Source organism: Phodopus roborovskii, unplaced genomic scaffold, assembly GCF_943737965.1.
Source record: "Phodopus roborovskii unplaced genomic scaffold, PHOROB, whole genome shotgun sequence".
NCBI classification, from domain to species: Eukaryota; Metazoa; Chordata; class Mammalia; order Rodentia; family Cricetidae; genus Phodopus; species Phodopus roborovskii.
Window position 1 is genome coordinate 15,505,902 of NW_026126629.1, and position 27,771 is coordinate 15,533,672.

At 39.1% G+C, this 27,771-nt stretch overlaps 1 protein-coding gene across 1 annotated transcript in view; it reads right to left on the bottom strand.

The window, feature by feature from the left end:
- The window catches only part of Glud1 (glutamate dehydrogenase 1), a 33,372-nt gene that overhangs the window by 3,411 nt on the left and 2,190 nt on the right, over positions 1 to 27,771 (bottom strand). The window contains exons 2-11 of the mRNA XM_051206881.1: positions 17,394 to 17,474; positions 15,725 to 15,780; positions 13,990 to 14,053; positions 10,044 to 10,138; positions 5,874 to 6,053; positions 4,719 to 4,856; positions 3,932 to 4,069; positions 3,011 to 3,091; positions 1,106 to 1,229; positions 221 to 312 (exon numbers count right to left, since the gene is read on the bottom strand). Of these exons, the coding sequence (XP_051062838.1) occupies positions 221 to 312; positions 1,106 to 1,229; positions 3,011 to 3,091; positions 3,932 to 4,069; positions 4,719 to 4,856; positions 5,874 to 6,053; positions 10,044 to 10,138; positions 13,990 to 14,053; positions 15,725 to 15,780; positions 17,394 to 17,474 (1,049 nt within the window). The remainder of the gene's footprint in view (positions 1 to 220; positions 313 to 1,105; positions 1,230 to 3,010; positions 3,092 to 3,931; positions 4,070 to 4,718; positions 4,857 to 5,873; positions 6,054 to 10,043; positions 10,139 to 13,989; positions 14,054 to 15,724; positions 15,781 to 17,393; positions 17,475 to 27,771) is intronic.

Below are 27,771 nucleotides of genomic sequence, written 5' to 3' on the forward strand. Positions count from 1 at the left end.
CAAACAAAAAAGTATGGTAAGCCTTCATGATTATGTTGAATCATTAAGTACCAAAAGCAGAATTACTTATTTGCAATTATTTTAAGAATGGGATGATGAAGTATAATCACATAATATAATTATGGTTAATATCCTTTGATAATATCCATTTAATCTACCCAGTCTGAAAGCCAGGGCAGGGAGTATGTGTACAATGCCACTCTGGTGTTACCACACTCACCGATATCCTGTCCTGGAACTCTGCTGTAGGGACCACAGGAATAGTTCCACCATGCTTTCCAAATTTTCTCTCTAAACTCTCTTGAACAGACACTGCAAAAAGCCAAGACATCAAGACAAGACACTGTTAATAGAGGGAGAAAATAAATGTAGAACTTAAAGTATATATATGCAGCCCCAAAACTAATGTTTTAGAAATCTTTAATCCTAATGACATAGAAGGGGTAATTATTAAATACTCAGCAAGGAGAAGCCTGCCAAATTCCTATAGAGAAATGTGAATTTAGGTCATGGCTCTGTTTCCATAACACCCACCACAAGGGTTTTCTTCCCTTGGCTCTGTTAAAAAGAAATTTTGAGGGACAGAAAAGGACAGAGAGGAACATTCTCAGAGTGGCAGGAACACAGGAACACAGTTGGAGGTCTTGCTTTTATTTCAGCTGGGTGAGAAATTCTTAAGAGTTGAGTTTACTCTGGTCAAATGAAAACTCTTACCAGAGGACTCAAAAGGGGGTTTCCACACTAGGTAGCACTTCTTTGTTAGTGAATAAAAGAATGGGTTTCATTATAACATTTTCATAAATGTTAGCTAAGATTTTTCTGAGAGCAACTAGAGATGGGAACAAATAAGATCAATGGTAGAGTTCAGGTTTAAAAAAACTTTTTACAGTGTCATTAATTTATAGATTATATTTGGGGAAAAAGACATTACAAAAAAACATGTCCTTTTGTTCTATAAACCAGGAGACAGAAAAACTTCTCTGTTCTTAGGCAAAGGTCTCTAGGCTTATCAGGGAAAGGTCTCCTAAGTGTGTATGCTTTCTCAGCTCTTTCTTTGGCCCAAAGGACAATATATGGAGATACAAACAAGATAATAAGAACTCACTGAGCAAGTGGTAGTTAGAATCCCTTTCATATTTGAAGGTCAATCGGCCATAGCTGACATGGTTTAGATTCTTCAGCCACTCAAAGTAAGACACTGTCACTCCTCCAGCATTCAAGTAGAGATCCTATATACAAAATGTGACATGGAAAACATTAAAAAAAAAAAAAAATAAATGCTAGGCTTGGCGCTCAGTACCTTTAGCTGCTTCACCATGTTGTCAGGTTCAGGAACTCAATTTCAATACCAACATGGACTAAGCATCTGTGCTGGCTAGTTTTATGCCAACTTGACACAAGTTAAAGTAATCTGAGGAGGGAACCTCAATTAAGAAAATGCTTCCACAAGATCCAGCTGTATGCAAGCCCATAGAGCAGTGGTTCTCAACCTTCCTAACATTGTATCCTTTTAATACAGTTTCTTATGTTGGTGACCTCCAACCACAAAAACTATTTTCGTTGCTACTTCATACCTATAATTTGTTACTGTTTATGAACTGTAATGTAAACACTTTTGGAGATAGAAGTTTGCCAAAGGAGTTGTAACCCAAAGGTTAAGAACTGCTACTGTAGGCATTTTCTTAGTAATGTGAGAGGGCCCATTGTGAGTGAGACCCACCTCTGGGTTGGTGGTCCTAGGTTCTATAAGAAATAAGGCTGGGCAAGCCAGGGGGGCCAGCAAGCAGCACCCTCCATGTCCTTTGCATCAGCTCCTGCCTTCAGGATCCTGCCCTGGCTTCCTTTGATGTGGAAGTGTTGTTTTGGTCACTGTGTTTCACCACAACAATAGCAACCCTAACTAAGACCATCAAACACCGCAAATGTATCTTAGAGAGCACTGGATGACTTTGGTGATAGTTAGCTTATTACTATGATCCCAGATTAAAGTGCTGCTTTGGATTGATGGTGCCTCACCAGAAGACAGCATTACCTTTGCCACCATCTTAAGGCAGCCTATTTCAGTTAAGCGAGGTTTTTTTTTTTTTCTTTCTCCCCCTTCTCTCTCTAAGACAGGGTTTCTTTGTGTAGCTTTGGATCCTGTCCTGGATGGAACTAGCTCTTGTAGACCAGGCTGGCCTCGAACTCACAGAGATCCACCTGCCTCTGCCTCCCAAGTGCAGGGACTAAAGGCATGTACCATTACTGCCTGACAAGTTTTACTTACTTACTTATTTATTTATTTAAAACACATGCTTTCTACAAAGTGGCTCTTCAGAGTCCATTAAGTCAATAACCTCTCTATTTTCACCCCAAACTCTGAATATATGTTCTTCTTTGTAGTAGCAGGAAAAAGAGTTGGTGCATGTGGGTATGTGAGTGTCTATAGAGCAGAAGAGTGTGTCAGAGCTCTGGAGCTGGGGTACAGGCACATTGTGAGCCATTCCATAATGAGGCTTTGAACTTGCAAGAGCTCTGTATGGCTGTGCCATCTCTTTAGCCCTTTCTTTTTTCAGTAAAGCAGGAAGAGACATTCAAAATACAGAAAGTTAGGAACTGGGTGACAAAACTTAAGCATTGAATTTAGAATTGTATTTCTAGCTCAGTATACATTGAACCTAACTAGATTTTGAGGGTTACTTATACTCATTACAACTGAAGAAAACGGTCAGGACTAAGAGAAAAATGACTGGCATATTATACTAACCTTGCTTCCAATCCTGCCCCCACACCCCCCTCTCAATTGTTTCTTGAGGTACTGGAAATTGAACCTTTAACTTCATGTGTAATCTTGCTCTTGCAAAGGCCCTACCACTGAGATCCAGGCTTCAGCCTTGTTGCCATTTTCTTAAAAGTAAAGATTAAGAATTTACTACAGCTTGTGACACCAGTGGATCCTCTCTCCTGCCAGCTGCTAACAAAAGAAATGATTTCCAGAACATACAAAACCCGGGGAACACAGGTGCCCTACCGGAATAACCATGATGTTCCTTTCCAAGAAGATCTTATCAGCCTCTGGAGTGGTCGGTCCATTGGCTCCTTCGGCAATGATCTGCAAGAGAATTAAGACATGCCCAGATGCCGGGAACACCCTCATGGGAAAGAGATGTGTAAGGAGCTATATAAGGAAGAACATATTTTCAGCTAAAATTAAATTGCTCTACAAAGTGTATACAATTTTATTTTATTTTGTTTCTCTAATTTTCTTAAATATGTGTTGAAAGTGGTAACGGTGGAATAATTTTATGACTCAAACAAAATCACTGATCAGACTTTTTAAAAACATTTCTTTATTTTAATTTTATGTGCATTGTTTTTTTGCCTATATGTATGCCTTTGTGAGGATGTCAGATATTGGAGTTACAGACTGTAAGGAGTAGGGTTTTCCTCCCGCTGCTGCTGGTCTTGTCCTGCCACCGAGCCAGCCCCAATTAACATACTGAGACTCTGTATTTGATATAATGTTGTTGGCCAGGTACTAGTTTTTTTATCGGCTAGCTCTGTCTTAAGTATTAACCCATTTCTGCTAATCTATATATTTTCAGGTGGTCTCCTCTTACCCTCGGAGAGCCGGCTGATGTCCAGCTCTCTCCAGATTCTCCATTTTGACCCCTTTACTCCTTCCTCTTTCCTCCTCGTCTTCTAGTCCCACCTATCTAGCTTTCCTATTGGCCAACAGTGCTTTATTCATTAGCCAGTTTGAGAAACATATACAGAATGACATCTCCCATGAACAGACAGTGGCTAATTGCTATGTAGGTGCTGGGAATTGAACCAGGTCCTCTGGAAAAGCAGTCAGTGCTTATCTCTCCAGCTCTGGACCAGACTTCTTATGACATTCCTAAAGTCATTCCACACCAGTGATGCTGATTTGTTTTCACAATGGTTTTACCTTGGCTTTGACTCTGGGTGCATTGGATTTGGTCAACTGCTTCTCACTGGCTGCAGGGATTAGGATGTCACAGTCAGCCTCCAAGATGCTTCCTTCATAGACCTTTGCTTTGGGGAAGCCCAGAATTGATCCATGTTGCTGCAATTGATTGAAAATTAGAATTAATGGCTGCAACACAGTTTAAATGCTATCTTCAGTGCCTATTATACAAAATCTATTTATTAAGAGCTCTTTGAGAACCAGGTTTGGGGCTCATGGGGCCTATAATCACTGCATTTGGGATGCTGGGTCAAAGGGACCACTATGAGTTTGAAACCGGTTGAGCTCCCAGGGAATATAAGGCCAACCAACCACACATCACATAGTAAGACCATGTCTTTAAAAAAAAAACAAACAAACAAACAAACAAAAAACCTACCACACAGGAAGAGGCAAGGTGATCAACCTAAGCTTGAATACAAATCCCCAATCCTACCACTCAAACATAAAACCAAAGGGAGAAGAAAGAATACTCAAGGTTCCTGCCACTCAGCCTGATGATGAGGTGGTACATGCCTCACCCCCAGAATAGAAAATGTTGTTATTAATATTTTTAGGGCTGGTGAGATGGCATGGTACTTGTCATCAAGCAATGACCTGAATTTGAACCCTGGAACTCCTATAGTGGAAGGAGACAGCAGACTCCTGCAGGGTGTCTTCTGACCTCCAATTGAATGCCACAGCACATGAACACAACAACAACAAAGCAAAAAATTCTAAAGACTGCCCAGGTACCAGAATAACATACCAACTTGAAATCTTCCAGTTCCTTTGGGTCAATACCATCTGGATTCCATATGCTCCCATCAGATTCACCAACACCAACACATTTAGCACCAAAACGATGTAAATACCTCATAGAGTGTAGGCCCACATTACCAAATCCCTGTGAAGAAGAATTATGCAAGACACACTTGATGCAGATACTATGAGTCAATTTTGACCAACAAAAATCTATACTCTGATAGTTTAGAAGCAATTTTCAAAATCCTTTCACTAAAAGCATCAATGTCCAGGGCCAGTAAATGCCTTATGGCAAAGGTGCTTGCCACCATGTGTAACTCTGTGACATCAGTTCTAACCCTGTACAGTGAAAGGAGAGAACCAACCACCATAAGTCCCCTCTATGTGCACGGTGGCACACAAACAGCCACACAATACACACAAAATAAGTAAATATATTAAAAAAGAGAAGCAATGTACTGAATGAATGGCCTCTTCAGTGACAAATTCCTGTGATCAAGAATCTGAAACCCAACCTTCTGTTATCTATGAGACTGAGGCCTAGGAGTTTAGTTAGCAATATAAAGAAATGGCAGTGGGGACAGCCCACACCAACGCAGTCAGAGCCTAGTAGTCTTATGGCTGTATATATAAAGGTATGCTTCTATTTTAAGGTAATGCTAAGCCTAAACTTCTAAGTGAACTACTTGCTGACACAGGAACAAATGTAGGTCAATGTGAAAGTATTTCTGACACTAAAATGGCTTTACAGTTAAGGCCTTTCCCCCTTCTGAATGCAATTTTATTCTTGAATAGGGACAAAAGAAGTGTTTCTATGAATCACATCAAGGTTAAGAAAAAAAGATGTTTCAGTCTAAAATCATTCTAAAATCTAACAAATTCTTGAAGAATCTAATTTTAATACCACAGAAGAGAAACCTTTAAAATTTTAATGTGTACGAATGAGTTATTAAGAAAACAAAATCTGGGGGCTGGTGAGATGGATGAATGAGTAAAGCATGTGTGCCCAAGCCTGACAACCTGAATTTAATTCTTGGAATTATCTGGGTGGAAGAATGGACTCCTGCTCTGACCTCCAATGTCCCCTGAATCGTGTGTCCTCCCACATAATCAAACAAACAAATGTAAGTAGCAGAACAAAACCAACCCCCCAAATTACCTGAACAACAAATGTCTTATCACCAAACCCTGGTGTCATTCCTAAAATGCTCATGTAAGAAGCTTCATTGATGAAGTTTTCAATTCCATGGAAAACACCACGGCCAGTAGCAGAGATGCGCCCATGGATACCTCCTTGACTGATTGGTTTACCAGTAACACAGGCATGTGCATTGATATCCTGTAAGAGAGGGCCAGAGATATAGCTCATGAGTAAAGTGCTTGTCTAGCATGAGGCTTGAGGTTCAACCCTTGATACCATGTAAATAATAATAAATAAATAAATAAATAATAATATCCTTTGAGAGGGAAGGAGTCCCAATTTAAAGGAAGAATTAGACCTCTTTTGAGACAGGTCACTGACCTTGAACTTGTGATCCTTGTCTCAACCTTCTGAGTCCTGGGATTATAGGCATGTGCCACCACACAGGGTACTAAGTCCTGTTTCTATGATCAAACCAATACAACAAGGTGTATTCTCATTAGCTAAACATATTTTTAGTAAGAGTATGTACAAGTTGGTGTCATGGCACTGCCTGTAACCCTAGCATTTGCTGAGGCAGGAGAAGCTCAAGTTCACTCTGTTTATAAAAACACAGACTCTACAAGCTTGTACAAATCTCTGAGTATGAGTGAGTCATGTAAAGTTCAAATTCACCAACAGGGAGGGGCCTTTTCCAACTTTCTGTTCTTAGGAATCTAGTAAGGTTGAGTATTTTTCACAGAGCGAAAACAATTTAGGAATATAGTGATATGCACAAATAATGATATCCTAAGTGTGTAGCTATGATTCAGCTTGAAGCTATACTTCTTCACTGAAAACCTAAGCCATAGTAAGTCAGGGTGCACATTCTACTTGTCAAAACAAAACTCCAAAACCCCCAAACCCCAGAACCAGAAAAGGCAATGCAATTTTCTTGAATGGAAAGATACTATGTTATATTCTGCCAAACGAATTTTGAAATTTAATATGTCATTAAAAACAAAACAAAACAAAACAAAACAAAAAAAACCCAAAAAACTTTGGCTGGGACTAGTAGTACATGCATGTAGTCAGCACTTGTGTTGGGAAGCTGAGGCAGGAAGATCTGTGAGTTCAAGGCCAGCCTGGCCTACATAGAGAGCTCCAGACCACCCAGGGCTACACAGGGAAACCCTGGCTCAAATAAGGAGGGAACTGCAGCAGATAACATTCAAAATAAAAATTTCAAATGGTGTTCATGGGCAGGATGCAGAAGATTGTACCTTTGGTAGCACTAACAGATCTGCAAAGTGGATGGAGGGTGATGTCCATCTTACCTACCTTTTTACCTTCTTTCAATTAAGGCGTCTTTTTCTTTACAAAGAGGCATAGATAGTAAAATGGGGTCTCTAGGGCCTGGGCATAGATGGCTTAGTTGGTAAAGCACTGCTTTGCAAGCATGAATATCCCTGGGGCTAACAGGCTAACCACGATAGCCAAATCAGTGAGCTCCAGGTTCAACAAAATTCTATCTCAAAAAAGGAGGAGAGCAACTTCGGAAGACATTGTTGACCTTGGGTCACACATACATATGCACACACGAAAGGAGAAAAAAAATGGGTTTGAGAGGGTTTTCCTTCCGAAGCACTGCACATTATAAACACAGCAAGCAGAACACCGTGGAACAGACACATTGATCACGGAACAGAAGAAATGAGAGGCAGTATGACCATGCCCAGAAGACTAACAGAAGATAAAGGAGAATTTTAAAACAGGAGCAAAAGCATGCTTGCTTTAAATGAATTTATTATGCCTTACAATGAAGCACTGAATTCCCGCCAGGTCACCTGACCTTTACTTCTTTATATATTTTTTTACAGAGAACTTGGACTTGCAATATTGTACAGTTACCAACAAAAAGAATGAAAGCAACTCTGAAAAGAAGGTAGTCTAGTAAAGCCCTCAGAATTAGCAGTTTTCCCACAGTGCTCTTTCATGAATAATTAACACCATGGATACAGAATTGCAAAGTTGGTGCCAGACAGTTCTAAATTGTGGAAATGCAAATGCTGGGACTGAAGGAAATGCTGTGTGAGGTCAGGCCTGGTGCCAGATGACTCCCCAGCGTGCCCACTGGTCTTGGAATCCAGGGGGTAGGAATCAAGTCCCCCAACACTAGTCAGTAGGGCTGGATGACCATAATGATGGCTTCTTTACCTTCATCTGGGACTTTACAGATTTCCTATCAGTTAAAGATGGGATGGCTTTTACCAGCCCAGGCCACCCAAGGCTTATTTGGCAGAGTCTCATAAAGGTTCCTCATGCCACAACTGTGAAGGAGCTATGATTAACTGCACTACCAATCAGCTCACAGAGGTCAGTGGTCAGTGCAGAGCCCAGCTCAAGAGCAAGACAGCATATTCAGCACTTTCTTAGCATGAGGTGGCATGCAAGCCAGGCGTGACAGTGAAGCTTGCATGCCACCTCTTGGAGAGCTCAAGCAAGAGGACAACTCTAAGTTTCAGTCTAAAGTGGGCTACACAGCAGATACTGCTTCTTAAAAAAAAAAAAAAAAAAAAAAAGGAGCTATGAAGGAGGTAGAGTGGTAGTCAAACCTAACATTTCATAGATGGGTACAACTCACATGCTGTAATACTTTTTTTTTTGTACTTTACTAAGGGTTGTGGACTATTCTAAAAGTACATTATTCTACGTAGTCCTTCTAACAGTCTTAAGATTCTGTTGTTACTTTACATATGAGGAAGCTAAAGCAGAGATTCCCAGCTCATGAAGCTGGTGGGTCAAGGAGGCAAGACTAGAATTCAGAGGGCCTGCCTGTGCTCTAAGCACTGCACAACACTGCTTTGCTTCAGGAAATGTGTCTACCTTTGGGCCCTGGAAAGACAACCCTGACTATTCCGGCTTTTACTCCCACAAAGGACTGTGTTTCTCTTACATGGGCTACCTCTCGCACCAATGACTATGGATCATCTCCAAAGCTGTCCAAAGCTGTCCCTTTGCTTCTCTCCAATGCCACTTTTCTTAGCTGGACGATTACTTAATGTCCCATTGCCCTCTTTTCATGACCTCCTGTGGTCTGAGATCCTCTATCCAGCCCTCAACAATCCCACCTCCTGCTATGTACAGAGTGAAACCCTGCTGAAGAGAGCTTGCCACAGCTTCTTTCTCAGGGTGACAGTGTGGCAGGGGCCCTCTCTTACTGACCGGCTACAGCACCTGCCCCTGCCTTTCAAGTCTCCTTGTCTTCAGGACTTTCTGATACTTCTTTCTCCTACGGGTCCTCATCCTTCAGAGCTCAGAACATTCCCAATATTTCCAAAGGCTTTGCCTTGGCCCCACTTTCCTTTTTCATAGCTTTGACAACTCACACATGCCAGTTGTAGTGCACACCTGACTTCTACTTAGTACACGCATGTTTCGAAAAATTCCCTTTTTCCTAAGCCACCCACCCAACTTCATGTTCTTGTGTTCTCTTTCTCTCTCAAAAATAAACAAATACTTCTCCTTTTAGTTTATGATTGTTTCATTTCCAAAGGTTTCATAGATTTCAGGTACAAGTTATTCTCTCCAGCCCTGGATTCATGAGACAGGGGTTGGGGTCACATGGACAGCTACTCTTCCTGAAGGATGAGTCACAGCAAAGTCTCTTTACTATCAAGAAAAACTCACACACTAGGGCTTGAATTTGGTTCACTTACCTCTTCCATGACCTTTGCATATGCATGTCTTACCTTCACATCAGCTCTGCTTCTCTTCCTCTTAGCCCCCAAATCTCCAGATGTTGAGATTCAACCATATTTTCAAGGTTCAGTTCAAATATGCCTTCTTCAGAGTCCCAATCTACCTTTACATCACACCATTTCTGCACCTGAGCTCATGCTCTTTGAGTGAAAGCACTGTGATGGGAAGGCAGAACTGAGAGTACCAACTAGTGACTCAGCAAGTGAGCCGCCCTGGTTGGGAAGGCCTGGCCTCAGTGCCCACTATAGTGCAGCATGTAAACAAAAGCCAATTCGTGCTCACTATGCTTACAGTTTCAGACTAGAGAGAGGACAAAGTAATATGCATGTCAAGTTTATGATTAGAAGGGAGATGAACCCAGAAATTAGCAACTTCTCATTAAGTCAGATGGGCTGTTACTTTTTGTGGTCATCAATCACAAAGCCTTGCATTTCCATGGATACTCACATAGTGTCCTATGGTGCTGGCATAGGTGTCAGCGATCCAGGACATCTCCCGCTCACCCGTGCTCATGTCTGGGGCAGGCACATCAATGCCAGGACCTGGGAGCACAGGGAAAGGGCAGTATGCCAGTTTTTAAGATAACTTATCCTAAACATAAAGGTCTTGCAATTCTCTAAGAGAACAATGTCACTGTGGCTAGAAAACTTTACATCTCATTTTTGGCAACAAACCGAAGTCACAAAAGTACTCAATAAATGCCTCTTCTCTATGAAACTTGTATACATAATGTCATGTAGCTATTTTTTCCATTGAAATTTACTGGGTTGTATCTGGAAGTTACCTGCAGACAACAGATATAAGTTATTCCTGTGACTTCAGGGTTTGACACTTGCAAATGTTTGGTCTCTCAACATCAGTTCTCTAAGCTATCATTTTACTGAGTAGATGTGTATGAAACAGCTTAGCGCCCTGCTGGCTTAGGTCTTCTCACTAAGTAGAAGAAGGGGTAGATACTGCTGAAGGAAGTTTATAAAGCCTGTGACACTTTCATACATGGAACACTTCTGCTTGATTTACCAGCCAACGACTTACAGATATAAAGGGTTTGAGCTTAGCTTTTAGCTCCCCAGAGCACAGTAAATTAAAATAAATATGAGAACAACAGACACTGGCCCACAGGTGTGACAGTGCCACTGCTGCTTCTGACACAGCTGGATATGCTCAACTCACTGAGCAACACACTCAGTGATGCTCACTCCAACTGTAAAGGGAGAGCTACACAGCAACACTCTCCTAACCAAAAGACAAAAATTACTTAAGATGCCAATTAAGCATGATATGATGTTGCTACACTAGTCATTAAAAAGTTTATTTTTTAATCCATGTAAATGACTTGGAATTATTACACCAAATCCCCCATGTAGAAAAGGCAGGTTTCATATAGCTATGTATGCTCTCATTTACATAAAATTCTTGCCCTTCTTCCTTCTCATTCTACCCTCCCTGCGCATGTCTGCCTATATATGTCTACAGCTTAGAACTTGTTTACTATATTCTTGGATTTAAGCATTATAACTTTTTACAATATGCTGCTTGAATTGTATTGTACATTATTTTCACTAAAAATGCTCAAATTATCAAATCTCTTCATACACTAAAGCTATTCCTGAACAAATTATGATATCTAATTTTCTGAACAAATTATGATATCATGGATACAAGACTGGCACAAGAAAACCTTTAAGTCAAGGTTCAAATTTTATGACCCCACCTAATCTGTCACTCCACAGCCTTGCCTTTGTTTTTAGGCATCTTTAAATCTAAGGAAGTTTAACCTCTATAAGCCTGTTTTCCATACAGGGCTTCTACCCGAAGGGCTGATGTTCTAGCCTCATCCTCTTGTCCGCTTTGCTTACTTCCCATATGACATACTCAGGTTATAGGTCAGTACAACCTTGTTTACCTGTAATCTTACAGGTAAATTACAAAGGAGAAATTGCTATTGAATCTGTTTAGAAATATCTATGGAGTATTATCCTAGTTTTCAGCAACATTTCTTGCTTCAAATAGCAATATGAACTGGTAAGTCTGAGGGAAGCAGTTTGTAAATCAGGAAGACATTTTGAAAAAAAGATATGAATATTGACTGATAAGCTATTTCACAAATTTCACAAGGGAAGCAAGGAAAAAGACCATTTAAAAAACTAGCCTAGACTGGCTAAAGGCAAGGCAGGTTTCCTACTAGGTTCATGAGGTTCCTAACTCACACAAAATCAATCTATGGGGATGTACAGATCACAAGTAATTCCTGCAATACAAATAAATTCCTTAAATCCACTTTGTTTGATTTAAAGGAAGAGCCGAAACCATGGTAATGTTGGTGTATGGAGACACAAGGGCAATAAAGAAAGACAGAGCTATGAGGAACCTTCAAGGCAAAATTACAGTTGATAGTTACTATCTAAGCATACACTAAGAATGAACATTTCCAAGCTTTCCCAAGAATCTGAAAATGGAGGGTTTTTTCCCAATGTATTCTGTGAAGCTGGCATTATTTTATTACCGTTTGAACATAGAGTAATCACAAACTGTGAAAACAATATCCAAGTTTATTAAGTTGACACTGTACAGAAATAAACAGCCACATTTCGTCTGCAAATGTTAAACATCATTTATTTCCTTTTGTACAGGGACAACGCTGTACTAAATATGTAACATCTTACCCATGAGGGCTTGATTACAGAAACTACTAACTATTCTCAAAAAACAAAAACAAGTCCTTAGCAACCCAGTAAATCAATATGCCTTATAACAGCATTAAAGAGACTATGTAGCTATCTCTAGTAAGTACTAAGACAGTGTCAAGCAATGCTTGAAGAAGTAAGATGCTCAACAAACAGCTGTCCATGTTCATGGACTGCAAGACTCAATATGGTAAAAATGGCATCCCCCCCCCAAATGGTCTACAATACAATGTCTATCAAAATCTTAGCTCTCCTCCTCTATCCCCACCCCACCTATACCCCATGGAACTTGACAAGCTGATTGTATACTCACAAAATTAACAGGGGAAGAAGTCAGACTCAAGTCTGAGTCACAATGGAGAACTTTGCAGAAAGGGAAGTGAGAAAGTGACAGATAAGCTTTGAAAGTATGCCCTCTATAAGCCATGTGGCCAAATTATTCATATTTAAGGTTTGTCTTCTTTCAGAGTTCCAACGAGTCACCTTTTACTTTTGGAACTGTCACACTAAGCTGGTAAACACTGTAGACAGCAATAGCTATGACTGAATGAAATCTAAAATATACAAGGATGTGAAAATATAATTAAGATTTTAGGTTAAGAGGAAACATGCTATTTCAATGACCAGGAAGGCCATGGCCAGGCTGAGACATGATTTCAATTCACCATCTTGAAATCAGAAAGCATCCATGTAGGCATGAGTGCTCATTAATTTTTGTTAGCAAAATGTTCCTGTGCAACGAGGCCCAAGTAAAATTCCTAATAGTGTTCATATGAGGGCTGTCAAGAACTCTATAAAAATTTTAGATCAAATCTTATATCATTCTACCTCTCATATATTCAATTCTGTATCAATTCACTTATTTTATACCTTATTTCCTAAAAACAGGACAAGTTTCAAAATATAGCTTAATTTCATAGGAACTTGTCACTGGTACAGGAAATGTGGAAGGAAAACACAAGGGAGGGAAGCTGAGTTACGAGTGCGGCACCCTTCAGCCAGTTTCCCTTCAACATCTTACTGAGTAACCATACTTATTTAAATGAACCAGAAACCTTCTAGAGTAAGAAATGTAAGACAAATTGCTTAGAAATCAAAGAGTAAATAACATGTACACATCACAAAGAACATATCAACACAAACACAAGGCAATAAAAAATATCAAGCGAATGGAAGTACCCTTAGGAATTTAGCATGCTTCATAAAAGCTCCTAGAACTAACTTGAGGACACATGGAACAGTGAGTAAGTACATCAGTTCCCAGTCAACAGCTAATGCGTATAAAAACAAACAAACAAAAACCAACACTGGCTTCAAATGACATCAGATTTTTATTGCTTCAGGAAAAAACTGGATGGCTATTAAAAAAAAACCCAAAAAAACATTTTTTTCACGTGTTAAAAATATTGTTATAAATCTAGTATTTAGTAGTCATGTCCTTTTTCATATTTCAGAAAAGAACATAAACAAAGGAAAAATCTCTCCTTGGTGTCCTTGTCCCACACTGCACAGTGAGAACATGGACTTACCTATTGAAGATGTGTCAAAACAGCCAAGATAAGTCTATGAGGTCTATAATGAAATGTGGTTTCTGGAAGGGAAAAGCCAACTATACCGGGCACTTTACAAAGGCAAGTGTTTAATTTAAGACCATTACTTTTCAGGTGTTTTCACTTTATACAGAAAACTCATAGAGCAATACATACCAATAAACCCCTTCTTTGCCAGCTCCATAGTGAACCTCCGTGTGATCTTTTCTAATTCATTATCCTGCAGAGAAAGAAGAGAAAAAAGAAAACAATGAAAAACATTTTGATACAAAAATCAAAATGGAGAGGATTTTTCTCATGTTTTCTACGTAAACAACAGTTTCACATCCCTCATCTACCACATAGTCCAACTTGTAGAGCAGGCACTGTTATTATTAATTGTTTTGGTTCTTTTTTTTTTTTTTTGGAGACAGGACTAGCAGCCTAGGCAGACTTTGAACTCATGTATCTTAGATTGGTTAAAAAAACCAGTGTCAATAATCCTAGTATGAAAAACCGACTTTAAAAGGCCTGCCTGGACTATAAAGAGTTTAAGGCAACATTAAGAAACCCTTCCTCAGGGATGGGGAGGTACATCTTATTGGTAGAGCATTTGCCTTGTATGTGAGGATCAGAGCCTCAGTCCAATCTTCAATCCCGTTGTGTGTGTACATGTGTGTGCATTTGGAGAGAAGACATGACTGAATTATTTTTGAGAGAGTTTTACTATGCGAGAGTCAACCCTGACGGCTGAACTTGCTATACAGTCTCTATTGGCTGTGAACTTAGAGAGATCCACCTGTACTTGCAAGTGTAATGCTTGTAACCCCAGCACTGGGAACAATGAGGCATAAGGATCTAGAGACAGATATAGGCTGTCTAGGGAGACTTTGTCTAAAAACAAAAAAGAAAAACGATGTAAATCAGAACATGACTGTGTATCCTGCAATCCCAGTACCTGGGAGGTAAAAGAAATATTACTGAGTTTGAAGCCATCCTAGAGTATATATAGTATGAACCACGTCAGTCAGGGTTTCAAAATGTTATCACCCCCAAACCCTTTCTTCCTTCTGTTTCTGTCTTTTATATATACACAAAACAATTATATCTAAATAGACCCCAGGACCATACCTGTATTTTCATTTACATGTTAAGTTTTAATAAGGGTGTGATGACTCCTGACTGTAATCCTGGGTCTCAGGTGGTCAATCTGGCTACACAGTGAGTCTCAGTCTCAAGAAGAAAAAAAAAAACTCCAAAACACCAAAAACAAAAAACAAAACAAACAACAACAACAACAACAAAAAACCCAACCAAACAAACAAACAGAAATCTCATGTAAAGAGTGAAACAGAAACAGAGTTGGGGTTTTTAAGTATAGGCACTGAGGAATAACAGAAAGGTACAAACAAAAGGCACATCTGAGAGCACAGGTGTAGACTCCTTCCTTCCCTCCCTCCCTCTCCCCCTTCCTTTTATTTTTTTCTTTTTTCTTTTTTTTGGACACTTTCTCTGTGTAGCCCTGGCTGTTCTGGAACTTGCCTTGTAGACCACCTCTGCCTCCCTAGTGCTAAGATAAAAGGTCTGTGCTACCACCATCCAGCTGGTATGGGATTCTTAAATAAGCCACATCTAAGTGTGGGTAATAGGATGCTCAAGGAAGTCATTGAAAGGTTAATTTCAGAGGGAATAAAATCAGTTATTGTGTTTGTATACAGATCATTAATTTAGTCTATGTTAACCACACTATCAAACAGTTTTAATTAACTTGGAACTAACAGGATAAACAAGATTATTAGTAGTTAAATAGTTATTTGTTTCCCTTCAGGAAAGCAATGGAAACAATTAATCTCATTGGCACGCAGAACCCAATTTTAGGCTCTGTGTATGTAAAGATCCCTTGGATACTTACTGTATAGTTCTTGGGGTTGATCTTAACACCTGCTTTAGCACCTCCAAATGGCACATCTGAAAGAGAAGACTGAAAGATGTGGTTCCATATAAAGCTTAAAAAGTATAAAAACAAAAAGCACTGTCCAATACAGAGGAGGAGTCCTCATCTCAAGTGTTTATTTCTTGCATTTTAGATTTTTCATATACACATACACAATTAGGTATCTTGAGGATGGGATCCAACTCTAACTGTGAATTTATGTTTCATCTGCATGTAGAGTATAGGTAATGGGGTAGGGCATTTTACTAATGCCTACATTTTGATAACAGTCCACTGCACAAGATCAGGTATGCAGCTTTCTACTGGGAGCATCAACTTGGGTGTTCATATAGTTTTAGATTCTGAAGCACTTCAGGTTAGGAATACCCAACCTCTATTACAAACATGCATGACTCTTTTAATTCTAGAAAATTCCAGAAATATATCCAGGGCTGAAGCTGTAGCTTAGCTAGTAGAGTGCATGTCTAACAGCAAATGCCCTGGGTTCAAGTATCAGCATCACAAGAAAACAAAGATATTATACTTGAAATGAAAGCTCTGAACAGATATTATCATGCTAGCCAGGTGTTAATTAGATTTAATCAGTACTATTTCTAAGAGAATACTGTATTTGTTTCCCTTCTACTATGTTTTGATCTTATTTATGGAGTATTGGATAAACATTTAAAACAAAGATCTATGTTTAAAGAAAATCCAGTTACCTTTTATAAAAATTTTACTGTTTAAGTGTGTAAAGATGACAAACTTTTGTATTTCCTTAGTCAAGGTGTTTTCCTTGGTGATATATATTATGTTACATACTAATATGTGCACCCATCTATTTTGATATATTCTATATATGCATCCATATAAATAAGGAGAGAAATCAGTTTACATTCCCTATAACCTCTGCAGAGATCCTAAGCAGCAAAATCTTGGTGTAATTCAGAATGGAGAAAAATATTAAATCGTGTTCAAAAATTAAAAAGAAAAAAATATAAAAAGGCTAAGCCAGGTTTGGTGGCACACACCTTTAATCCCAGCATTTGGGAGGCAGAAGCAGGAAGATCTCTGTGAATTTGATGCCAGACTAGCCTATAAAGAGAGTTCCAGACCAGCCAGGGCTATATAGTTGAGACCCCCCCCATCTCAACAAACAAACAAAAAAACCAAACAAAGGTTCTTTAGAAACAAAAAAACAAACAAAAACCCAAAACAGTTCTGTTAAAAAATGTATATATATATATATTTGGTTTTTTGAGACAGGATTTCTTTGTGTTAACAGCCTTGGCTGTCCTAGATCTAGCTCTGTAGACCAGGTTGTCCCTGTATTCCAAGATCTGCCTTGGATTAAAGGTGTGTGCTACTACACTGGGCTCTGTTAATTCTTTTCATAGCATAGTAAAAGTAACCTTGGGGCCAATAAGTTGGCTCAGCAGATTAAGAGTACTTATAAACCTGACCATCTGAGTTTGATTCCAGGAATCCAAGTAAAGGAAATAGGAGAGAACTGAACAGTGTTGTCTCTGACCTCTATATACACATCATAATAAACAGTAATAAAAAGTACTATTTTTAAAAGGTAGTAACCTTGCACACAAACACATTTCTTCAGAGAGTTATAAGACAGCAGCAGAGACTCACTTACCAACCACTGCACACTTGTATGTCATTAAAGAAGCCAGGGCTTTCACTTCATCCACACTCACATCAGTGCTGTAACGGATACCTGGTGTCATTTTAAAAAAGGCAGGGAAAGAAAGAGTCATATTTATTTGGAATAAACTTCTGGCAAGTTAAAAAAAAAGCTATAAACTTAAAATGTTTCCACTATTTATACTTTACAGCTATACCATTTCTATAAACACTTGAAATATCTTATGTATAAGGAAACCATAAAAGCAAAAAAGAAAAGCTGCTAATTAGACATCCAAAAGGAGTTATAGAATGGACACTAAATTAATTAATTTAATGCATTCTGATAGCCAAGAGTGGTCATGAAGTCTAGTTTTTGTTTATAAAGTGACTCAAAGATGACCAAAAAAACATCATCTCTGCCCTTAAGGAACTTTAGATTAATAGATAAAAGCAGTAACTAATCTCACAAAGAAAGACAGAGATTATCTCCCAGAGTAATGTTGAGAGGGTTTAGAGGGCAAAAAGTGTTCACTGAGAAAGTTTGACAAATTGAGCAGGATCCCCAGAAGCTAACGGTGAAAGAACAGGTATTTGGAAGGTATTCTACGATAGGTATTTGGAAGGTATTCTACGATCTTCACTAATGTGCTCTGGCACACGAAGAATTCAACAAAACAATTTTAAAGTTATCTGTAGGGTATGGAGGAATGGCTCAGCAGTTATGAGCACTCATTATTCTTCCAAAGGACCTGGGTTTAGTTCATGGCGGCTAAACAACTACTTGCAACTCCAGTTCCAAGGGATCCAACTGCTGATGTGGTGCATAAAAAGGCAAAACATCTACACACATAAAATAAAAATAAATAAAACATAAAAAATAATCTCCAATTAATACCTTAAAAAAAAAATCACAAACAGGGTTTCATATGGCCAAGCCTGATTTTGGACCTTTGATATTCCCAAGATGATGAGATTACAAGAACTCTTATACTATTTCTTCTGTTACATTTCAGTTAAGGCTTATTCATTTTCCTTTTACTCCCTGGTTTCGGTGATTTGGTAACAGAGATCTCAAGACAGGCAAATGAACAATCACCAGGTTTGACAAATTCAATCTCATTTAGCATATGTATAATTCTAGCATTCAGGATGCCGAGGCAGGAGGATTGGTAGAAGTTTGATGACAGGTTGGGCTATCTAGTGGGTTCCAGGTCAGTCTGTACTACATAGTGAGAACCTGTAAATCCCAAATGTATCCCTACATATCATGAAAGGACTAAAATGAAGTACTACGAAGTATCAGGCCCTAGGCCAGGCATGGTAAAGGACACTGTTGGCAATCCAGCAGCTGGAGGCTGAAGCTGGACAGCTGCCATGTGTTTGAGTGCCATCTGGGGCTATTCAGTGAGTAGTCAGAACCTATCTCAAATGAAACAAAACAAAACTAGCTGAAAGACAATCCAGGAAAACAAGTTTGTAAATAAGATGAAATAGTTTTTACAACAAAATTTTGCTTAAATGTTATTTTTTTTCAAATTACTTAAAGAGCTGTAAAGTGATATATTAGTGAAAACTATGCCAAACAAAGCACCAGGCATGGTGGTGTACACCTTTGATCCCAGCACCTGGGAGGCAGAGGCAGGCAGATCTCTGAGTTCAAGACCAGCCTGGTCTACAGATCCAGGACAGTCAAGGCTACACAGAGAAACCCTGTCTCATAAAAACATATAAACAACAACTATGCCGAAGCAAAAATTAAGTTTAGTTTGTAAGGCGTATGGTTTTTCCGCCTGCCGCCTGCTCTTGTTCCGCCACCAAGTCGCCAGCCCCAAATAATACACAGAGACTCTGTATTTGATACAATACTGTTGGCCCGGTTACTTGTTTCTTATCGGCTAGCTCTGCCTTTAATTATTAACCCATTTCTGTTGATCTATGTATTTCTTTTACCAGGGAGCCGGCGGCATACTGCTTTCTTCAGACTCTCCATCTTGACTCCTCCTTCCTACTTCCTATTTCCTCCTTGTCTCCTAGTCCCTCCTATCTTCCTTTTAGTGCCTTGCCCAGGTGACTAGGCTACAGTACCTAGAGAGGTGACAGTACTGTTCTTTACTGGGGAATAAGGGGTTTGGAATGAACTTTCAGCACAAAACCCTGAATGTCAAGTTAACTCCAATGTCAACTAACTACTAATTACTACTATGGTCACAAGCAATTACAAAGTAGCAGCACACATCAAAGCAATTTATAGGCAGGGTCCTGCTGCATGGCTTAAGCTGGGCTTGAACTTGCTAACCTTCTGCCTCCGTTTTTTGCTGGGATTATGGCTGTGAAACAACCTACTTTTTCAAAAGGGTATTATTTTGACAGAAAACTGAACACACACACACACTAATTATTTTGGTTTTATCACTCCTCAAGATAAACTGGCAGAATTGTTAAGTAAGTACCCAAGAATTATTGCTGGGTGTGATAGTGCATGTTGTATGCAATCTAAACACTCAGGAGGAGGGTTTGTGGCTAGTCGGGTAAAGTGACTTCCAAGAGTCTGACCTACATAGGGAGACTTATCTCAAACAACAACAACAAAACAAACAAACAAAAAAATAAGGACTGGAGATGTAGCTTAGGGTAGAGCAATTACCTAGCACTCAAAAGGCTCTGGGTTTGGCACTCTGCACTACAAAACAAAACCAACTAACCAAGCAAGCAACCATCAGTGAGATGGCTTAGCAGGTTAACAGTACTTGCCACTAAGTATAATTACTTGCTTTCAATCTCTGGGACTCACATGGCAGTAGATAACTGATATGTATGTACTGTGGCACCATGATATACACAAATAATAAAATAAAATAAAATAACCATTTCTTCTGTTGAATATATTATTTAAAAATACTAATGTACTTTTTAATAAAAATCTTGGAAAGACAACAGTTAGAAATTGAGAATATAACAAGACATGTGTTTCCAATTGATGGATCTTGGGAATTCTTGTTTGTGAAGAAAATTTTCCTCAGCTATACTCATGTGGAATTATCAGTAGTCACAGCACAGGCATTTTCCTTCAGACTATGAACTAATGAGGAACTTCTATTGGAATGAGGCATGCTGGGGCCTCAGGAAAGCAGAGGCCTAGTGGATTAGCTCTGAACAGACAAAGGCAGGGCAAGAAGGGAGCAGAAAGAGGTGGTGCTACCTGGGGTCAACAAAGGGGTTTATTTCAGGTTACACTTCCATGTCACTGTGGCTCATCAAAGGAAATCAGGGCAAGAACCTGGAGGCAGGAGCTGATGGACAGAAGTCATGGAGGAGTGCTGCTCACTGGCTTACTCACTCTGCTTTCTTACAGCACCCAGAGTCAACAGTCCACAGTGAGCTATGCCCTCTCACATCAATTGCTAATCAAGAAAACACACCACAGCTTGTCCATAGGCCAATTTCTCTATTGAGGTTCCCTTTCCCAAAATTACTCTAGCTCCTGTCAATTTAACTTAGAACTAGCCAGCACAGGCAGGAACAGAATGAAAATCTTACTACTACTGGAAACTTCAAAATTAGGCAGTTTATTCTTAAAAAGTTAACAGTAACTTTGACCTCATACTAATGAAATGCAGCAGATATACACTAACTGTACATGGCACAACACACTGGTTTAGCTTTTACTATTTAAACATATTCTTATTATTTTATGTGTATGGGTGTTTTGCCTATATGTGTGCCTGTGGATTATGTGTATGCCTGGTGCCTAGAGGGTGCCAGATCTTCTGGAACTACAGATAATTGTGAACTGCCAAGTGGGTGCTGGGAATCAAACCTGGGTCCTCCTGCAGTGCTTTCAACCTCTGAGCCCTATTCCAGTCCCTCTAGCTTGCATTTTAATTATCACATGATCCTCAGCATGCTTAAAAATCTAATGACTGGAGGACTCTGTGTAACTCAGGCTGACCTCAGTTGCCTTTGTGCTAGGATTACAGGCATGCATCATCATACCTTGCTGTCACCCAACTTTATAGTTAGTAGTTTAGTTTCAAACATGTTGGGAATGACAGGGTAAGCCATAAGAAGGAATATGTAAAAGCACAAATCACCTGGAGTAGATGGGCAGGTCAGTACTCAGGAAACAGACAGAAGAGTCAGTCCAAGTCCAATGCCAGACCGGACAACATATTAACATTTAGTTATAGAGTAAGAACACATCACAAAAGAGCAAAAACCAGGGCCAGAAAGATAACTCAGCAGGCCAAAAGTTCCATCTCTGGGATCCACACGGTTAAAAGGGAGGACCAGATTCTTGCAAGTTGTTCTCTGACTTCCATGCACATGCCCCAACCCCCACAAAATAAGTAAAACAAAAACCCCACAAAAATAAAAACAAAACCAAAGCAAACCAAATCTTCTGCCTCTTCAAAACTAGCTGGAATTGCTATAGTAATAGAGAAAACAAACCACCAACTCATTACAAAAAAAAAAAAAAAAAGACTAAGTGAAAACCACAACCGACAGCTTGACATTTTCTTCCTTTTTCTAGCCAAATCAAAACCAAACATACACTAACACAACTCCTTAGCTACCACCCTTTTGTATGATGAATCAGTAATTAAACATTTATGGAAATTCAAATATTTTTACAAAATTACTTGAACTGGGATCTCCTTAATGGGGCATAGTTTATCCACCAGAAATTCAAAGTCTAGCTATGCTCTAAATTATTTAATAAACTAGAGTTCTAAACTGTGAATAGAGCTCAGGAGTGTAAGGTCCTGGGCTTCATCACTACCACAGAAAGAAAAGGGGAAAGAAGGAAGGGAAAGGAGGAAGAAAGCCAATGCATTTACCAAAGGACTGTTCTGTCCAAGACAGGGGACACGCCTTTTGAGGACGGCTGACTTAATACTGACTGTGTCTGTTCATTTTAGCCACTTTGAAGAGTCATACTTAGCCTTCTTGAGAAATAAGGGATAGCCTCTGTACTAAGAATTTAAATTATGTCTTACATATGAATGTTTTTTTTTTTTTTTTTTTTTTTTAAAACCACAACTTAAGTCACACTTGTGACCAGCCTCCTTTGGGTAACTTAAATCTATATGTTGAAAATGGGGTAACATACTTATTTATATCTTCCCAAATAATCTATGTGTTTGTAACTATGAACAATGTAGCTGTCTTTGTGCTTAAAGCTGACCTTACCTTATCACCCCAACAGATGGGAGATTATGCACTAAAAAGGAGATCATTTTTACATTTTTAAATAAAAATTTTTCTTACATATCCTTTTCTTCTGACAATGACCTAGTCACTCTTTCATCCCCAACAGGTATGATGCTAAATTACTGAGTATAAAGTTGGGTGACAGCTAGGTATTATGGTGTAAGCCTGTAATCCCAGCACACAGGTAACTGAAGCCAGCCTGGGCTACATAGTCAAAATGATACCTCTGAACTCCAGATGAAGTTGGGTAACATTTAGCAAAAGGCAACAGTAACTATCCTCACTCATTATGAAAAGATTCAAAGGACTGAAGTGTTAAAGTCTCAGCTACCTAGTTTCAATGGGTCTTCAGAGAGCAAGAGCAGAATTACTATTGAGGAAACAGACCAAGAAAGAACTGTCAAAAGGGGACTGACTACATACTATGCAAGGGAACAGCCAAGAAAAATGTATTCGTGAGCTTTACACTTATTTTATAAAATACAGTTTTAAAGTTTTAAAAACTCTTATCTTTAAAAAGAAACATTATAGTTAATTAATTTGTGTGTATGTGTGTGCACACACATGTGCCACTGGTATGTGTGTGGATATCAGAGGACAATCTGGATAGTTTTCTCCTACCATGTTGTGGATCCCAAGGATGGAAATGAGGTCATCAGACATGGCAGCAAATGCATTTACCCCATGAATCATTTTGCTAACCCCTATCTCTTTGTTGGGTTATGTTCTAAAACCTTTAGTGGATGATTGAAAGTACGCATGATACCAAAACCTTTAAATACTATGAATCTCCTACCCACATATACATAGCATACAAACTATTACTTTTCAATTGTAAAAAGTACTTCTTTTTAAAAAATAAATTTCATGTGTATTTTTTTTTTGTTTTTTTTTTTTTTTTTTGTCTGCCTGCATGACTGTATACTAAATGCATGCCCGGTGCCCATGGATCACTTGGAACTAGAATTACAGAGAGGTTTGAGTAGCTGTGCGCTGAGAATTGAATCAGGATCCTCTGAAAGAGCAGGTGCCCTTAATGACAGTTATCTCCCAAACTTCCATTTAATTTTAATTTTTAATTTTTTGAGACTGTGGCTCGGGAGCCTTGGCCTTCCTCCTACCTCAGCCTCCTAAGCAATGGGACTGTAGGTGTGAACCATCAACTTGGAAAAGGAAGCACTTTATAGCATATCTATAAATTGCCAGCACCACCACAAAGCACAGGAAATATGAATATGATAAGACAAAGTATGGCCCTGAGAAGGTAGTTAGCATGGGACTTTATGCCACTTCCCAGAATGGTACAAAAGTTAAAGGCCATTTTGGCCTATTCCTGGGATTTTCTATTTAATACATTTAGACTATGGTTGAATGGCTTTTCTGATGGGGGCTACTGTTACCTTATTCTACCCCTAGTATTATTACTTTTTCTACCAATCTCTTAGACTGGAGAAACTTTGTGATTATCTTTGGCTTTTCCTGTCTTCATCTCATATATACTCACTAAGGAATGCCACCCTTCCTTTAAAATATTTTATATTTTAATTTGCCTCATTTCCGTTTCATACTGTTATTACCTATCACCTTCACTCATAGCTCTGATGCTGCCTAGTTTTCTGTAATCCACCAGGCTTATCATTACCCATTCAACAAAGCTAAAAATGGGAAACTTTCTGTCCATCACTTTTGACACCAAACATGGACTTTTAGTTCTCTGCCAACATAAAGGTGTACATTCCCTAGTTTAATTCACGTCTAACACTAACTAACCATCCAAAGATCAGATTTCATAGATTAAGTAAGGCTCAATAATCTCACAAGATAATCCTTCTTCAGATACTAGTTACAAGTGCTGGGTGGAGGTAGACCAGCACCAGGGAGGCAGAGGCAGCAGATCTCTGTGAGTTTGACACTGGCCTGGTCTACAAAGCGAGTCCTAGCACAGCCAGGGCTATTACACTGAGAAACTGTCTCAAACAAAACTAATAAAGTAAGTACTGGGTTTGACTTGGATACAAACCAAGCCCCTCCTCTGGTTCCGCAATAAGCTCCCATGACTCATAGAAGAAATCCTTTACATATAAACTAAGGATACAGCAAAAGAATTTCCTTCCCCAAGGAGATAGGGGTACACCACCCTCCAGGCACAAAGATATACTTACCAACCTGAAAGCTCTCTGAACTTCCCATTATCTTATTACCTTTTTTTCTTTTTTTGGACAGGACTTAATGTGTAGTCCCGGCTGACCTGGAAATCTCTAGAAACCAGCCTAGTCTTAAACTAAGAGTTCTTCTTGCTTCTGTCTTCTACATCTATAACATTAGTGGATAAAAACTGATTTTTATAAACAATTTACATTATCATAGTGGAAAATCCGATTTCTTCCTTTTTTTTTTTTTTTGAGACAGGGTTTCCTCTATGTAGCCTTGGCTGTCCTGGAACTCACTCTGTGGATCAGGCCTGCCTCTGCCTCTCTCCTGAGTGCTGGGATTAAAGGCATGCACCACCACCACCACCATCATCCAGCTGGAAAATCCAATTTCTTTCTGTTACAAGCCACTTTTTCCACTTCTTTTATGTAAACATTAATCACTACTCATTTTGTTCTGGAGTTCAATGTGCACTGGGGCTTGGTTTCCGATCGATGACATGCCAGTTTTTACAAAGTGACCTGTAACTAGTTAAGTGGACTCCCATACACAAAGGATGGGATACAAGACAATCTGTAGCACATATTGCCTCAGGTTTCAGGGTGGAGACACATGGCTTTTATGAAATGACAGGTCTTTATAAAGGCAAACAATTCTGTATTTAACTAAAAAGTATTACAAACACTACCTCACAGCTAATCACTAAGAATGTATAAGCCATCTGGCTTATAATGCAGGTTAAATTCTGTATTTTATTTTGTAGCAGCAAGACAGCCACAGCCACACTTTCAAAGTATTAGAAGGCTACACAAGATACCCATCTACTGCTCACCATCTATATTTAAATGACAATTTGAAGAAGTTCTAAGAGGAGAAAAAAACCATTGATGGGAAATTTTTGACTTAATAGTTTTAAGACCAAGATACTGAGGGGCAAGTTAGAAGACAGAGAAGAGTGATTCTGAATTCTTCTAAATTGTTTTTATTTTTAAAACCTCACTTTATGTGTATGAATGTTTTGTCTGCATGTATGAACATGTATCCCATCACTGGAACTGGAAATGTGGATGGTTGTGAGTCACCATTGGGTGTTAGGAATCAAACCAGGTCCTCTGCAAGAGCAGCAAGACTCTAAACCTATGAGCTATCCTCTAGTTCCCAAACTGATTTTTAAGATCTTTATGCTAAAACTGTTATTAGAATAATCTGCAGAGAAAGTTGTTCTCTTTCACAATGTGCAGCTCCAGGAGAGATGCAAATGGAGAGGTGAGGGAAGGGACCGACCAAAAGGTGGGTCTGCCCCTGCAAACAACTGGGTGGCATGATGCACCCAGAACACCCTCATGTCCAATAGGAACAAACAATCTCTTCAATGCTTAAAACATATCAGAACCTGTGAACAGGTTTTCTCAAATCAGTTGACTATTACAATATCCATTTTTGCCACGAAAGAAATTTTTTGGTTTTTTGAGACAGGGTCTATCTGAACTTCAGATCCCCCTGTTTTACCTCCTTAGTGCTTAGGGCTACAGAGTTAAGGTGCACATTGCCATACCTGGCTACTGACTGAATCCAGAGCCTTGAGTGCTAGGCAAGGCTCCACTTAGTTAAGTCACCAGTCCCCCTGTAAATCCTTACCAGAGGCAAATCTAGTAGCCTCAGTTAAATAGGAGTTGGGAAAACAGAACCACAAATTCAGGTTTATTAGGTATTTACCTGGAATAAAGTACTCACCAATACCTCCAGTCCTTAAACTATCTCTTTTCATTATAATCAGACTACTGCTTCAATATAGGATTTTTTTTGTTTGTTTGTTTGTTTTTGTTTTAAGTCAGGGTCTCACACTGAGTAGCTCAGGCTGGATTTCAACTCACAACTCTCCCGACCCAGCCCTCAGAACTAGGATTGCAAGCAAGTTGTCACCAGGCCTGGTTCAACCTTGAGGACTTTATTTTAGGGAATTCAGGTCTAAGGTCAGTGTGGAGAAAAGATTAGATACAGAAAGCTAAAGGCTGGGAAAAGGATGTCAAGGAACAGATGACAGGTCCCTCAATAAACATGGGGAGGAGGTCTGGGAAGGCACAGGCCTGTATTTCCAGCAAGTAGGAAACTGAGGCAGGAGGAACAAAAACAAAATCCCCAAACACTGAAAGAGAAGATAAAAGTTTACCTGGGGGTGGTGGAGGTGGTATAAAAATGTTTAAGAGCTAAAAGACCACTGAACTGTATAGGGATTATTTATTTATTTTTTAAATCCCAAGCACCAAATACACCCTGTATTTCTAAGACTGGAGGCTATATTAACAACCTTCTTTCTTTGAGAGGTATGGTCTCCTACGTTGCCTAGACTCATCTCAAACTCCTGGGTTGGAATGATCCCCACATCCCAGTCTCCTGAGCAGCTGAGAAATAGATGCATACTAAACAGTTGGCTTTTTTGGTAATTGTACTAGATATTGAGAAAGCTTTAGATATTTGGCAGAGAAAATTCCTACTGATAATAAGTTCCTGTTTTCTGCAAGAGTGCTAAGATTGCTAACACTTTGAAATAATGGATGGGAGTCCATAACACTCAGACTTTGCTAATCATCTAATATGTTAATTTATTTTATTAAGGGCTTTCATGGTTATATAATCTTTCCCAGTTCATAAAAGTTTTCAGATGCCTTAAGATGTTAAATACATTTAACACTTTATAAAGACCATTTTTTTTTTTCTTGCTGTGTCATCATGCAGTGCTGTTACTGTGAACCAACTACAATACAAATCAGTTTCTCTGCTTCTGTCCTGGGACTTAGCTCTTTCAGTACCAGTCCTCTTTGTAGAGAGACTGATAACTGAAAACTGAATCTTTCACCCTGTTTTGAGCAAGTGCCATGGTTATACTCTGATCTGTAAGGCTGATGATATCTGTTGCTAGGTTCAATATTTTGGTACTATAACTTCTGCAACACGAACATCTAAAATGACACACCATGGCAAACTTGAATTGCTTTAATAACTTTGTGGAGCTGTGGCAAGACAGA